Here is a 16,112-nt window from a genome sequence, read left to right as displayed (position 1 = left end):
TTGGTTATATTTAACTATATTTCAAATGTATCTCCTTTTGGTTTTCTCTTTTTTGTTCCAAATGTCCCCTGCAGTGCGATTCTATTCTGTAATTCGTCAGACTGGTGATGGGGTGCATTGTGGATTTATTTGGGTGGTGGTATGAGAGGGAAGGCGGGATGGAGGGCAAGCAGGGCTGAGGTTTTGGAATTAGCATAAATTATGAGCAAATCTTCGTGTGCGTGTGTGTGGTCTTCTCCATTGCAAACCCTCCAAGCGGAAAGGTGGCCCTGCATGGCCAGAAAAAAAAGAAAAGGGAGGAGAAAAAAAGGCTTGAATAGCAGTCGCTCAAAATAGGCTTCCCATTTGGTTTTCACATTCAGATAATTGACTTATGGATATTTTATACAGTTTTCCACCACACCATCTTCAAGGGTTTATTTGCATTCCTGAAGTACTTTTCAGTCTCCTTTACATAAACACAATGGCGCTGATTACCTCATGAAGTTGCAGTTTGAACAGCATCGTTTGCATTGTGTGGCAATGTTTTCATATCGTCTATTTGCTGAATGCACGTCATAAATATACATACAAAAATATGTATGATTTTAACAAAATTTAACATCAATTTCTGCACATTGTGGAAAATTAAATATACACTAAAAAATTTTTTATCAAAAACGTTTTATTTTGCTATCATGACAATTGTATTGATATTAAATATACAATTGAGCGCTGTGAGAATATATTTAAGAATATATTTAAATAAAGACTGAAGAATACGCGCGCGTCTGGACTTAAAAGAAAATAAACAAATGACATTCCTAATGTGATGTTACTGTCAAATATTTGTGCAAGTGTCAAGCATGAGCGCATACCTCCACACACTGAGTGCCATCGCAGTTCAATTCCGGTTGCCGAGCCTTTTCACCCCTTTTTCTGTCTTCAAATGGAAATGATTTCCATTGGCCCAAGGTGTCCATGTAAATAGGTGTAAATGAAACCAGATTATGCCTTCCTCCTCCTCCTCCCTCTCCACCTCCTCCTCCTCCTCCTCCTCCTCCCATGGCAATTGTCATGTGATAGCAAAGAGGTGGCACATTAATGGAAGCTCCTCGGCGGGGGTCTTTTCTGCTCATGTCACTACATAAAACTATCAGATGGTTCGAGGAGGGCCATGGAGGCGTCATTCACTTAGTCCAGGACTCCTCAATGAAGTCTAGCGAGCTCCTTTAGCGGGTCCAGCTATAGGAAAAAGACGTCCAGACAAGCGGTTCCTCTCCATAGATGTACTGGCTCTTCACAGGCGCACAGGCCGGGAAAGAAACTCCTGCATGAAGAAACTCCCACCGAGGAATTAAGGGTGACTACCTTTTTTTGTTTTGTTTTCTGGTGACATTTATCAAGGATGCCTCGTCCGGGGAGAAACACGTACAGCGACCAGAAGCCTCCATATTCGTACATCTCTCTCACCGCCATGGCCATCCAGAGCTGCCCGGAGAAGATGCTCCCCCTCAGTGAAATCTACAAGTTCATCATGGATCGCTTCCCTTACTATAGAGAAAACACGCAGCGGTGGCAGAACTCGCTTAGACACAACTTATCCTTCAACGACTGCTTCATCAAGATCCCACGGCGTCCAGACCAGCCGGGCAAGGGCAGCTTTTGGGCGCTTCATCCCAGCTGCGGAGACATGTTCGAGAACGGCAGCTTCCTGAGGCGCCGTAAGCGCTTCAAGGTGCTCGGCGCCTCCGACCACCTGGCTCCGAGCAAGCAGTCAGACGCCGCCCACTACCTCCAGCAGCAGGCCAAGCTGAGGCTCAGCGCCCTGCAGGCGGCCACCGGCACGCACCTGCCCCAGATGTCCACCTACAACCTGGGGGTGTCCCAGACCTCCACCTTCAAGCACCCCTTCGCCATCGAGAACATCATTGCGAGAGAGTACAAAGTCCCAGGAAGCTTGGCCTTCTCCACCATGCAGTCCATGTCTGCAGGCTACCCGCTGCACAACCAGCTCACCACGGCCTGGCCGCACATGTACAACAGCGGCGTGATGGACACGGCGGCACCCATCTCCATGGCACCCAGCGACTACAGTGCCTACGGTGTGCCCATCAAGTCCCTGTGCCACGGGGCGCAGACTCTACCCGCCATCCCGGTGCCCATCAAGCCCACGCCGACATCAATGGCAGGCTTCTCGGCGCTACCCCCGCACCTGCCCGCCTTCCTGTCCAACTCGCCCCAGTCTCTGAGCCCGACCTCTCCACAGACTGCCACCAGCCAAAGCAGCCCCGCCACCCCCAGCGAGACGCTCACCAGCCCGGCCACCCTCCAGTCGGTGGCCGTGCACTGACCTGCTGGACCCCCCCATAGCCCCCAACGAACTGCTGGTACCGAACCCAAAGTTTATATATCTGTGTCGTCGGACTCTATTCAAGGCGAGTTGCATATTGATTCACTTGTGTATATGTTGAATGTGTCGCTTTAAATCGTGTCCTAAAAATTCCAGCACAAAATCTTGCAGTATTGCGCTTCAACAAAAAAAATATAAATTATTATTTGAAAGTTCCTACTGACTTTAACGTGTTGAAGGGAAGGTTTGTTTAAGGCCATTTTTGAAGGTTTTCTGTTTTATACTCGCAAAACTTTTGCACACTTTGTGTGACCACCGTGACGTCATAAAACTGAACTCTAAAGATGAGATGGATGAGGGTATATGCCAAATAGGTTACACTTCCCTGGGAGAAAAAAAAATAGAAAGAGATTAAATCTTTCCGATATTAAAACAGTCTTTTTTGTGAGACGTGCTAAAAAAATGCAAGATGTGAATATTGCAAATAACTGATACCGAAATGTTGTAAAATGCACTTTTTAGTTTTAGATATCTATTTTCCAGAAAAAAAGATGTTCTGTGAAGCATTTAATTTAAAAGGCTGTGGTGACCATGTGGATCAGTTGCTGTAAATTTGTACTTTTTTTTTTTTTTAAAGGTGAAGCATGCATTCTAAACAAAAAATGTGTTGTTACTGTTCATGTTGTTCATGTTCTGTTTTATTTTCGTTTGTTCGTTTCTGCAAGCATGTGCGCGTTTGAAAAGTGCAGACATTCTGCAAGGAATTGGAAAAAAAATGGTCATCCAAATATTTTCTCATTAAAAGTGAAGTAAACAATCAAAAATATGGTTCGGATTATTTTATTAAAATATAACAAAATACTCTAAATCGAAAGTCAGCGTTAATTTATCGCGGTCTGCCATAATGATCTTTTATCGATCATAACCGTGGTTATCACAGTGATTATGTGGTTATTCTAACCTGCGTGATTTGAGTGTGAGACTTTCCTCGAAGCAGACAGACGTGATTTGTGCTCTCCATTAGAATGCATGGTGCACCCATGCCATGGCCACAGAGCAGACAAGTGTGCTCATTCATCAACCTGCAAAAAAAGTCCAACAATAAACATTTCGACAAGCAAAACATGCAATTTTCACATCAGATTTGCATTCTTTTTAACGCAGCTGTAATTTCAAAATTAACAGTAATGATGCGCACATATTTTTTTTGCACCTGCACTTGCGCACACTGAAACAATGTTAAATGACTTATCACAAAACACGTTCTACATTTAAATTGATTTTTTTCCCCCTGTGTTATTTTAAATAAACTCAATGGAGCGTCAGTCCATCCGAGGGTATTAAACGAATACATTCCGTCACTTTATGCAATGGACTAGATCAAATAAAGGCGATCGGGCCACTTCATTCTGCCTCATTCACTCGGATTGAAAGTGCAAAGAATAGCAAACTTCAACTGGGCCACCAATGTAGATTTAGCCTTTTTTCAGCAAGACAAAAAGACTGATTTTTTTCACAAACACATTGCTGACTGGGGAACTAGGAAACGAGCTGCGAGACCCTTTTGGAATTTAAATCTGTACCCCTCCCCCATGGACTGTTTGTACAACAGTGTCACTTTTTTTTCTCCCCTCACTTTTGTGTTGTGTGTGCAACATTAAGTCCTGATTGATTGTTGATATTGGAGCTGCAACAACATACTACAAGCTTTTTTTTGGCCTAAAAAAAGAGGCAAATTAATTGAAATTTAAAAATAGAAATACAGCACTAAAAAATAGTTTATTTGTGTTTACGACTAACACTGATTGGTTGTGTGTATTTTTAAAATATAAAACCAAACAATTGAATCAAAAATATAAATGTTTTACACTCAAAATATTAATTTGTGATTATTAAAAATAATTAGATTTTGATGCCAATATTGGGGCAGTTTCATCAGTTTGTCAGTCAGCATAACACACCTCAATATTTGTCACTAGTAAAAAAAAAGTAATTTATTCAAAAAGACTTAAATATGTTGTATAGAGTGAACAAATAATCAACTTTTCTGAAATAAACTTTCTCATTTAATTTAAAAAAAGTTTTAGATACAATTAAAACAAATATGACTTTTCTACTCATTTTAACTTTCTCATCTTGTATTTATCCTGCTACAAATTTTAATCTGATAATTCCTCACCGGCTTCTAATGTGTGTTGACATTGTCCTTGCTGCTCCACTATATTCCACTTGGACAACGACGAAGGTCATCACCAGCACGGGATGAAATATAGACCACTTGCAAAAACCCTGTTGTCGTTTAATTAAAATAATTCATTAAAGTGGAGGCCTTAGGTAATTAGTATGTATAATTTATGATTTGCCTAATGCATGCAGGCAGTGGCCTCTGCAATAAACTCAAGTTAACCTCGAGTATAGGGGAACTGATACAGACGGGGCTGTTGTTATTTACTATGTGTTTATTGTTTGGCTATTTGTCAAGAGGATGTGAGTGTTTCATAAAACCTTCCCGTTGTCTGGCTCTTGCCAAGACTTTATTTGTTTATGGGTTTATCTTGTGGATTTGAAAGGAAATCTGTCAGATTTGTTATAAAGGAGACATACTAGGGATTACCTCCCTCTATCCCCCCCCAACATACTGTACATTACCATCATTCTGCTGGTCACTGGAGTTGAAGAACAGTTCACGCTTGATGCTGACAGAATGAGGACATACACAAACAGCGGCAGGTATCGCCTTCAACTTTCCACAGCATGCTGTCAGCTCTGACTTTTAGTGAAAAAGGCAAAAGTAATCACACACGGACCAAACTCATCTATTATCTCGACAAATGTGTCAAGTTTTTTGCAGGACTTCGACATTTTCAAACATGCCCGCTGGCTGTTTTGTTTAATTCTTGCACAGTTAAAAAAAAAGTTAACCAAATATTTTCCCATGGAACTGTGTTGCACTGTAAACAGATGGTTTATACTCATATGATAGCTATACTAGAACAGGCACTTTCTCATGATCGCATGTAACCAAATTCTGCATAATGACTGAATTTCATCACAACATTTTTGCTGCACATCAGCTTTTTATTTTATTTGATGACATAAAAATGACCGAAGACGGAACACTCACCATCAGCGAGGGTTGACTCATCCGTGGTTCCTGCAAACTAAATACATTACATGGCAGTGTGGGAGGGCAAAGGGCAGGTAGTGGGCAGCCGGGAAGAGATGCAAGGCTGGGCGGCAGCTTTCGAGGGCTGGCTCAGCCAAACACCCGTGTGTGCATGAAATTAGAGTGTCAACATCTGATTCATGCTGCTGGCTAGTGACTGTGAAACAAATTATGTCAGCGGGTGGCAAAATTCCACTGCAGCCACTGCAGCTCCAACAGACAGTGGACGACATAAGAGACTGACCGAGTGGACATTCTTCCAAAAAACATTATTCAAAAGACAGTGACATTTCAGACGACACAAACAAAACCTGATTGTTTGGTTTTGTTATGGCCCCTTATTAGGGGTGTCACAAGACACCCAACATGAGATTGGATCAATGAGGACGAGACCTTTTTTTTCTAGGTACATTATGCCACATTATTTTCCAACGTTTGCTGTGTTTTTTGTTCATTCTATTTCCAAAATGAGCCAAGTTCCACAGATGACCCCTGGGCCACACTTTGGACACTTGAGGTGGAAGGTGAGGAGTGTGTCCAAGCTTGTATTTAATTGTCGAATAAATGCATATGCAAGAAACAATTCCTGTCTTTCACTTTTATTGCACACCACCACTCACTAAATATAGTAATTATGTCACTAGATTTTCAACACGGATCTCTTCTACAAATGAAATGTGTAATGAAGCAGATTAAGGGTCACCACAATACCATTATTGACATCACTATATTGACAGTTACTATGGTACCCATTATGTCATTGTATGATCATATCACTTCGTACTTCAGTACGTGAAAAAAGAAAAAAAACAACCAAAAAAAAAAACTTATTGTTATACTTATTATTATACTATATTGGGAAAGCAGGAAGTGAACAAATGTAACAGTTATTGATTGTAAAAGTACCAGATGGAGGGGTAGGATTTAATAAGCTTTGCTTCTTCCTACTCCTTTTGGACATGTGGAACTGTGAACTGATTATGTGATGCACTCAATTGTAATCGGATGCATGTTCTAATGAAATAAAACCATTACCATTACCATTATTGATACTGGAAGACACCCATTTAACCATTTATTTTCCAATACATTGTCACCAACACACCTGACATTGATTTTTGCTAACTTGGAGCATTATTAACTAACTTCCACCAGCAACTTCTGGCGCTTGTAAAAATGATGTTCAGCCAAATAGAACCGCTCATTGATGAAGGGTGCAGACAAGTTAGAACATGCACTGGATGTGTTTTGATATGACAAATGTTAAGTAAGTTTGATCAAATGTAGTATTTGTGGTACTTCTGCTTGGACATTAAAACGGAGGAAACTGTTCAACAAAACAGCCACATGTCACTTATTGACACTGACACTGGGGACACCAAAGTAGCTTGGATTGCAAGGTGTGCGTAAAGCACACTGCCATATTCATATTGCTGTATTATAATTCATAGTAGAAATGCCATAGTTCACAGTCTGATTGGCTTCAGGCTGGGGTGCCGCCAGGAATTCTCGACCCCATTGCGAAAAAGAAAATCACTTTTATTCTTTTAATAAATACAGTACCTATTTTGGGGGGCTCTTTCCCGCTATATGGCGCCCCTGGTTCCTCCTGCCATTTGAGGCTTCCTATTAGGTAAGTGTTACATTATTTTTTATCCCAGAGTTCAGAGGTTATGCATTTGTTTGCTTGGACCGAACACAAAATCTGCCTGTTTAATTCCAATAGGTCATATTTTTCAATTTTCATGATAGCATGCGCTTCAGGAAATATACAGTACCTATCCTGCTTCTGACATCTTGCACTTCAGATTTGATGCATGTCTTAACCAAAGGTAATCATTTTACATTCAAAAATAGCTACAATTATTAAAAAAATATTGTTTTACTGAGAAAGCAGTGTTTTTCTTAGTGTGACGAAGATGCTACTTGATGTCATCAAAGCTCTGAACTGAAGAGAACTTTTCAGGAATTGAAATGAATTTCACACAAGTGATATATGGTCAATCGACAAGGGGCACGGGCCTATATTTGCATTTTGAGTTGATATGTGTATGGAACGCCATCTTACTACACCTCATGTGTGGGTCGGGCAGGTTGAGGCAAGGTGAGACCAAGAACCAACAGAACGCCATCCATCAAAGTTCAGGCTCCAGCCTTGTCAACCTGCAGCTATTACATCTGACTTGTCTCTCACATGTCTGCTTCTTTTTCATTATTTAGCACTGTGTTCAAATGAGCGACATGTAAGCGTCCTAGTTCTGTTAACAGGCGAGGTGGTGCACGCCTGTGAAGGGCGTGTCTGTTGTTGGCACCACACTTTGACCAAATGCTTGTTCATGCAGAACCCGAATGTGGGAAGCCAGTTGAGACAAACAAGCGGCGTTAATGAAGGTACTTAACAGATTTGACACAACAGTGTTTTTCCTTCTCAAGTGTTTTATCTGTGAGGCGTCAGAGCTGTAACAGATTCTGTGGATTTTAGCAGCCCGCTGTTTCCCCTTTCAAACAAGCGTTGAGAAGCTAATTCATCACCCTTCCTTCGGATCTTATCATAGCCTCTGCGGCCGTAAACCAACACTTGCGCGGGACTTCAAAGGTGTGTTGGGTTGCAGAGGTGATAAGGGGCCTTCATCCACTCGGGGCCAGTTCCTCGCAGAAATGCGTTGGAGCTGATTAGTGGGAGTTACGCAGCGAAAGCCCTGTGGGCCAGCAGCTGGGAGAACGAGGTGTGAGTTTTGACAGCTCCTGTTTCTCCCCTCTGGATAAGTTGCTGGGTCAGGGTGTCCTCTGAGGGGCCGGGCGGTCGCCGTGCTGGATAGGAAGTCAGCGGTAATTGCCATTCAGCCAGTGGGACAGAAGAAGAGGCTGCAATAATCAGCCTAGAACAGACTCAATTTCCTCTTTTGTCTTTGTGTGTGAGAAGGCATCCCACCTACTTTCGTACTGCCTGATAGCATCTTGTAAAAGATTCCTTGCTTCTTTTTTGCCACGCACTTGGAAGCCTTCATTGGGAGGAGGCCCAGATGGCTGTTTGTTATTGCATAACAAGGCTGCATTGTTTTGTTAATGTAACTTCATCTGTCTTTGATACAATCTCATGTTGTCATGGCCGGTGTGAAAATCCCTATTAAGTGCATGATCCAAGCGCTGCGCTCATTGTGATTGTGATTATCTGCTGTATTGAAATTCCACTTTGTTCCTTTGTCTCTTTGTTAGCCAACACAATGTGGGGTTAATTAGCAGCCACCAGTAACCTCTGCGTTCCTGCATCCTTCATCACAGCTGAAGTGTACTCTTTACTGGGAGAAACTAGGGCCGCTGGCACTAACAAGACCAAACACAAGACCCGGGCCAATTGAAAGCAAGCAGAATACAAACACTAACGCAACTTAATCCTTTTCAGGCTACACAAACCCTGCAATGTCTCAACGGTAATTGTTTCTTCACTTCATTAATGACACTCACCATGGATATTTTTTTTTTCTCAGAAGCCACACAAGGCACTGACATGCATGTCCATGCCGACAAAGTAACATGCATACTGATGACAATATTGTTTGTTGAGATGGATCTGCCAAATCACATAAGTAATACTTTAAATGCTGTAATTATAGCTCGGGTGTTCACTTAACTAAAATGCAAAGAGGACGGGGCATTCATTAGACGGCAATAACTAAACCTTCAAAACATATGATTTTATCTTAACTTTAATAGTGTTTTGGAGTGCATGAAAAAGTGGAAAGCTCTCTTTGAACCTGATTGCTGTGGGCTCAATCCTCATCCACCTCAAATCTGAGTGGTAGACCCCCAAAAAAGGAGACACAGGGCGGTCCTCGACCCAAACTAAAGCCCTTACTGGTGCCTACTGCAGTGTAATAACCATCAAACAGCATCTGCGAGAAAAGGGTTTTAAAAAATAAAAATTCAAATGCCACAAAACTGCCATTTAGGCTTTGCCAGGGAGCATCAAACATGGGACATTGAAAGGTGGAAAAAAGTTTTATTCTCTGATGAGAAAAAATGTAACCTTACTGTAATGTAATGTTACTGGCATGACAAGGAGATCCCACCTGAGATGTTTTCTACCGTGCAAAGTGGAGGGGGGCTTCATCATTATATTTTCCATTACGACTTATAGGTCCATATTTCTGATTTTGAATCAGTATTGTCGCCAGCCAATCACAGGGCACATATAGACAAACAACCATTCACACTCACATTCATACCTATGGACAATTTGGAGTCACCAATTAACCTAGCATGTTTTTGGAATGTGGGAGGAAACCGGAGTACCCGGAGAAAACCCACGCATGCACGGGGAGAAACTCAACACAGAGATGCCCGAGGGCGGAATCGAACTCGGGTCTCCTAGCTGTGTGGCATGCAACCACTCGAACATCGTGCAGCCTCATTTTGATATCATCTAATTCAATTTCATTTACATTGTGTGTGGTCTACGCTGTTTACATTAGCAATATGTAATGTATTGTCGCAATCTGCTAAAAGTACATACTTGATATATGTATGGCCAGTATAAACTTTGGCATACTTAAACAGTACATACCAAAGAATACATACAATGTCATGTTAAAATTCAAAATTACCATAAAATGGCGATACGTGTTTTTCATCAAACAGGGACCACATTAAGATCTGGCCAGGTTAATCGGAAATACTAATAAATGCATAGTAGATGATTACTATATGCGTATTATTTCAAGTGGGAGCGCGACGCGACATCTTCAATATTGCCTTCCGCCACATCAGATGGGCCGATTCCCTGGTGGTCTAATTTATGTTAAGTCACAAACCTCCCCTATGGCTGTTTTGAGATGTTCAGAATGGAGACTGTGCTCCAGGTTTATGCCAGTGCCACAATCCCCTGTGTAATTGTTCTCTATGGGAAAAGCATCTCAGTGAAACCATCTGCAAGTCCATGGGGCAGTTTCCGAAGAATGAGTGGACTTCTTAGGGGGTTCCCGCTTCAATCCAGTTTCTCTTGTGAAGCAAGTAATTAATTCAAATCTCAGGAAGTCAATGGCTGCCCGGATCAGAGGCACGTAGCATGCAGCTGCTGATACCTCTGTATACGCTGCTTGTCTACTCAGGAAGTCACCGGACTTAGAGAAAAAAAAAAGACAAGACAACAATGGGTGCATGCACCCACACAGGTGTTAGATAACGCCGAATTTAAACTGTTATTTTTGTGCACCGTGTTGGCACAGTGCACTTGTTGCTAATCTTTATTGTGATTGGGATGTTAATGGGCAATACACTTGGGAATTTGGCTTCTTTCTCTATGATGCAATGTACTGTCCGGTTCCTATAGGTATCATTATTGTTCAAAAACAATTATTAATATGTAAAGTAAAGTAAAGTTACCGGTTTTAGAAAGTAGTTACCAAAGTTTGATAAAACTATACGGCTATTTTTGTGATGATGCAGAGAAAAATCAGTCACTCCTTTCATTTTTATACTTTTTGGAGGCGGTCATTAAATTCGTTAGTGCTGAATGATGAAACACAATGTAAGAGCCAAAAGCGGCACTTTAAGAATCATCTCCCTTCTCTGTCTGTGACCTGCAAAGTGGAACACAAGAGACTTTCAAGTTTGTTTGCGCTTAAACTTATTTCACAATTATTTGAAGGTGCACACTTCTGGGGTGTGAAATCATATGGCCTTTGGTGGTAAGGGGTGGGGGGGTGTGATTCACATGGTAGTAAACTTCCCCTTCTCACTCCCCTCGAGACGGGGCAGGGCCCGGGCTAAATGCCTGGCTGGGCTCTTCCCTAAAGCTCATTGTTATCTGGCCCTTGGAGGAAGCCACTGCTGTGCTTCCAGCCTGTCTCTGACAACAAGTGTAAATAAGGATCTAAATAGCAAACAGAGGAATGCAAGCTTCCGTGTCGCTCTGAACGTCACAGGGCAATGCTTCAGCCTTACGTTGGCCGACCTTTAATGGCTCTGTCAAAGGAGAGCGCAATGCTCGGCTAATTTCTTTACTCAGACGTCGTTTGATTGCACTGTTGACAACAATTGAACGGGAACAATCTGGCAGTTTCTTTCTTGGCTGTTGTCAATTTGTACGAGAAATTTCCCCTTGTGGGACAAAAAAAGGAATATCTTATCTTATGAGTCTAGAGAGAAAAATATAGCCACATATGCACAGGGCAATTACCTTGTAAGGCACATGTCCCAATACTGGACATGATGTATTACATGTTGACATTACAGAATGCATGTTTTATACTGAAATGGCAATGAAAATTTAAAAAAAAAAGCCATATTCCAGAGGAAATATCTGACACCACATTAAAATCTTTGCTGGTAATCTTTCTTCAAATTGTGAAACTAGCATTACAAGTTCAATATATAATAATGATATTCATTAATTCATTTTCTATCGCTTATCCTCACAAGGGTTGCAGGGGGTGCTGGAGCCTATACCAGCTGTCTTCTGGTGAAAGGCGGTGTACACCCTGGACTGGTCACCAGTCAATCACAGGGCACATATTGACAAACAACCTAGCATGTTTTTGGAATGTGGGAGGAAACCGGAGTACCCGGAGAAAACCCCCACACGCACAGGGAGAAAATGCAAACTCCTCACCGAGATGCCCGAGGTGCCCAAAATGTATTAATAGATTATAATAATATCCAAGAGTATTACTAGAAACAAAGCAATTGTTACAAAAAAGAATGTCACAGGTTGAAGTGCAGCCAAAATGACCACCGAATGAAAAGCAACCCTAACTGGCAACTGGCTACGTTCAAACTGCAGGGTATCATTCCCAATTTGGATTTCTTTTGTTAAATTTTTTTTTTTCATGTGGTCGCTCAAAAGAATGGGCAAAAGCATAACGTCAAAGACATTTCCATGTGCTTACAGAAGTAAACATTGCTGCAGTATGTCTGATATGTGGTAATTTCAAAGATATTTTCGGAACCAAACGATTCCACAACAGTTCAGACTGCAGCAGATAGGATTATATCTATATATGAGTTAGGCCTGAGTTGGATGCAAAAAATTTGAATTGGAATAAATCAAATACAGGTCACATATGACTAAACAGATCAGAAAATGACCTGCAGTGTGAACATAGTCACTGATATATTGTTATGTAATATTCAGTACATAATAATCAACATATTAATGCATATTGTTTGTGATTTTTGCATACTTTATTAGACCTCTCAATAAACATTTGCAGGCTAGATGTGTTTTCCTCCCTAGAGAAGTGGTTAAACAACTTTATTGACATTTCCACTGTGACCAAATGGAAGCCATGTCAACAAGTTTTTCTCCCACTTGACCCCTGACAGTCAGGAGTCCTTGCTCCCCTTTGCGTTGGAGTGTGTGTTGTGCAGTGTGATGGAGGGTCCTCCAGAATATCAGCATAGAGTTATGAGACCACCTCCCGCTTATACGCCCTCTCTTGTTGGCGAGGGTGTGCTGGAAGGGGCTTGCCCTCGTGGCCACAAATCAGCAGGGAAAGCAGGCTCGTATCTTCAAAGGGTGGGCTACCACCCCACCCCGCACACATGATTTACAGCCCCCACAGAGACAAAGTTAGGCACGGCCACTGTCTTTGCACCTGGGCCTTTATCAAGCAACCAGGATGAGCTCTTTGCAGAGGACATTCAAATGTACAAGGAGCAGATTAGGCTGACTCAATCTTCTTTCGCTAGGAGAAAGAAAGAGGAGCGGGTGACTTCAAAAAGCCTTCTTTTCCCTCCGCTTCTTAAACGAGTGAAAGGCTTCGTGAGCGAACACAGCCTTGTGTATTCAAAGTGCTAATTCACAACTTATTCTTCTAATACACTCATGAAGCACTTTTAATTGTGTTAGTTCGCATTCCAAAGGCATGTTTGTAGCTTTTAATTGGGGTCCCTTTGAAATCATTGAAATGCATGACTTGTGAGGCCAACTTAAACAGTTCTCATGTGCTTGGCTGGGAGGCGGAATTTGCATTCCCGGGCCCGGGTGCTGCTCAAATAGAGGCTATTACACTAATGACGCTCCACTCTTCAAATGCAATGCATGCTTGTCATAGTTGTCATTTCAAGGATGAGCATAGATGTTGGCTCAGTGGCGTGTTTTGACCCTTGTGATTGTTTTTCTTTTTTATGGAATAAAAAAATTACACTATTTATTTAATAAAAGAACATGCATAACAAAGAATTTGTCTATTTTGAAGATTATTGTCTCTTCCCACAATTTTTTTTAAACTGGGAAGGATGCAAAAAACAGAAAAAGCTTTGCAGCAGACTAATGGGGGGGCGACGGTGTCTTTCTCCATCAAAGCACATGTCCACACTGTGTTCAAACACATTGGCAAGTCTCAGTTACTTTTTCAGATAAACTTCTTTCTCCCTGAATGAATTCTTTCATTGGCCTTTTCTGCCGTCCTCGCTTGAATCATCCTTTAATCCAGAGAAAAGGAGCCCAGGACTGGCTGTCATTTAGCGCTGCCACTGCCAGGACTGCTGGCTTAAATAAAGTCAGTGTAGCATGAATCTCATTCTGTGTGGATGTATGGCCCCGGGATGCTGAATGTTGCGTCTGGAGAGCCAGTCCTCCTACTAAACCTTCGTGCGAATGCCTGGCGACTGCACAGTTACCCACAGTAAAAAAGACCACCCACTTAGGGTTGAGAGGGGATTTGAAGGAGCTCCCCCTGCCTGCCCATTCCTTTTCCAAGTCTTTCTGATGATAGTGTTTGCAGCCAATATTGTTACTCTTTAGTTCTGAATGTGAGGATTCAACTCCTTATAGGATTGCATGTATGTGCACTTTGGCAGCAACTTTACATTCGATGTCTACTCATTATGCAAAGAAAAGCTGAATCAAATATTGTATTTCATGCTTTTTAAAACAAAACATATAATAACAATCTTAAAGTAACACAGCCAGTATTTCCAGGTTTGGGGACCCCAAAAAATATTTGAAAGCATGATTGAAAGGGGTTTAAAAAAACATTTCTACAGTTCACTCATCACCAAATGGCGGTCCTCGGGCCAGATCCCATTGATGGCCCTTTACCGACCCATGACTAATTCAAGTGAATGGGAAATATAAGAATAACATACGTATAATCATATACATCACTGTTATGTAACAGTAAACGCAGGTGAAGTCACTCAAAATAAGGCAATTAAATCGCTACTTGTCGAGTGAATGAGAACCATGGCTTTCTCAAAAGTAAGAAAATTTGAAAAAACTGAATATTGAAAAGTGAATGGACGGATCAAAATGTGTTAATTCTTCCAGAATCCAGTGCCAAACCACTGTGTCTCATATGCTCTGAAACTGTAAGATTGTTGACTTGATTCAGTACATTTTTCATCTAAATAGTTTACATGCAAAAATGTTGTGTTGCTGCTGGATGATAACAAACTTAAAGTATCTGAGTGATACTTTAAGTTTGTTATCTTCTTCATAAGAGTATGGTTAAAGATAACAATGGACAAAGCAACTCACCTCGAGTTCTGTTCTTAGCAGTGATCATTTCACTGATGACTGCTTTGGATGCTTTACATGAACTTTACATTGCTTTACATGAACCTTTACAAGAGGCATTTGGCTTGAAAGTACATTATAGATGCATTGTGAAAAAGGACGCTATTCTGCCAATACACAGTAAAGAAAACAAAATTAAAAAATGGAAAACAACTCCTCTATCAAAGTTGGCACAAGAGAGTAAGTCATATCTTATTTACATAATATCACATAAAGACTCCTTGACACTCATTAAGAAGCAGTTTTAAAACAATAATTGAAGGATAAACAACTCCAGATTAATTTACACTAATCTTTCTGTGTTTTGAAGGCAATCAATCATGTTACATACTATTCTGCAGAACTATTGACACTTTGCTCAAACCTTCACTATAATTCATTCACCGCCATGGTGAATGGTTGTTTGTCTATATGTGCCCTGTGATTGGCTGGCAACCAGTGTACCCTGACAGCTGGGATAGTCGTGACCCCTGTGAGGATAAGCGGTAGAAAATGAATGAATGAATAAACCATAACCATCCTGAGTAGAAAAAAGTGAAGCTCAAATGAAATGGATGCAAAGAGTGGAATAAAAGATATGTAGTATCATAATTTATCTATTTATCAGTGCTCATGTCAAACTTGATTCTAATGTCACCATGCAAAAATACAAATCTATCTATCCATCTATCCATCTATCCATCCATCTATCTATCTATCTATCTATCTATCTATCTATCTATCTATCTATCTATCTATCTATCTATCTATCTATCTATCTATCTATCTATCTATCTATCTATCTATCTATCTATCTATCTATCTATCTATCTATCTATCTATCTATCTATCTATCTATCTATCTATCTATCTATCTATCTATCTATCTATCTATCTATCTATCTATCTATCTATCTATCTATCTATCTATCTATCTATCTATCTATCTATCTATCTATCTATCTATCTATCTATCTATCTATCTATCTATCTATCTATCTATCTATCTATCTATCTATCTATCTATCTATCTATCTATCTATCTATCTATCTATCTATCTATCTATCTATCTATCTATCTATCTATCTATCTATCTATCTATCTATCTATCTAT

General features: G+C 40.8%; 1 protein-coding gene across 1 annotated transcript; it reads left to right on the top strand.

Annotated features, from left to right (window-relative positions):
* The first annotated feature begins 1,107 nt into the window (after positions 1-1,107).
* foxb1a (forkhead box B1a) lies at positions 1,108-6,075 on the top strand. Its single transcript, XM_058075593.1, has one exon. The coding sequence runs from the start codon at positions 1,388-1,390 to the stop codon at positions 2,330-2,332; it is 945 nt and encodes a 314-aa protein (XP_057931576.1). The 5' UTR covers positions 1,108-1,387; the 3' UTR covers positions 2,333-6,075.
* The last annotated feature ends 10,037 nt before the right edge of the window (positions 6,076-16,112 follow it).

This window comes from Doryrhamphus excisus, chromosome 6 (assembly GCF_030265055.1).
Source record: "Doryrhamphus excisus isolate RoL2022-K1 chromosome 6, RoL_Dexc_1.0, whole genome shotgun sequence".
Lineage (NCBI taxonomy): Eukaryota > Metazoa > Chordata > Actinopteri > Syngnathiformes > Syngnathidae > Doryrhamphus > Doryrhamphus excisus.
This window is presented reverse-complemented; position numbering and strand designations above follow the sequence as displayed.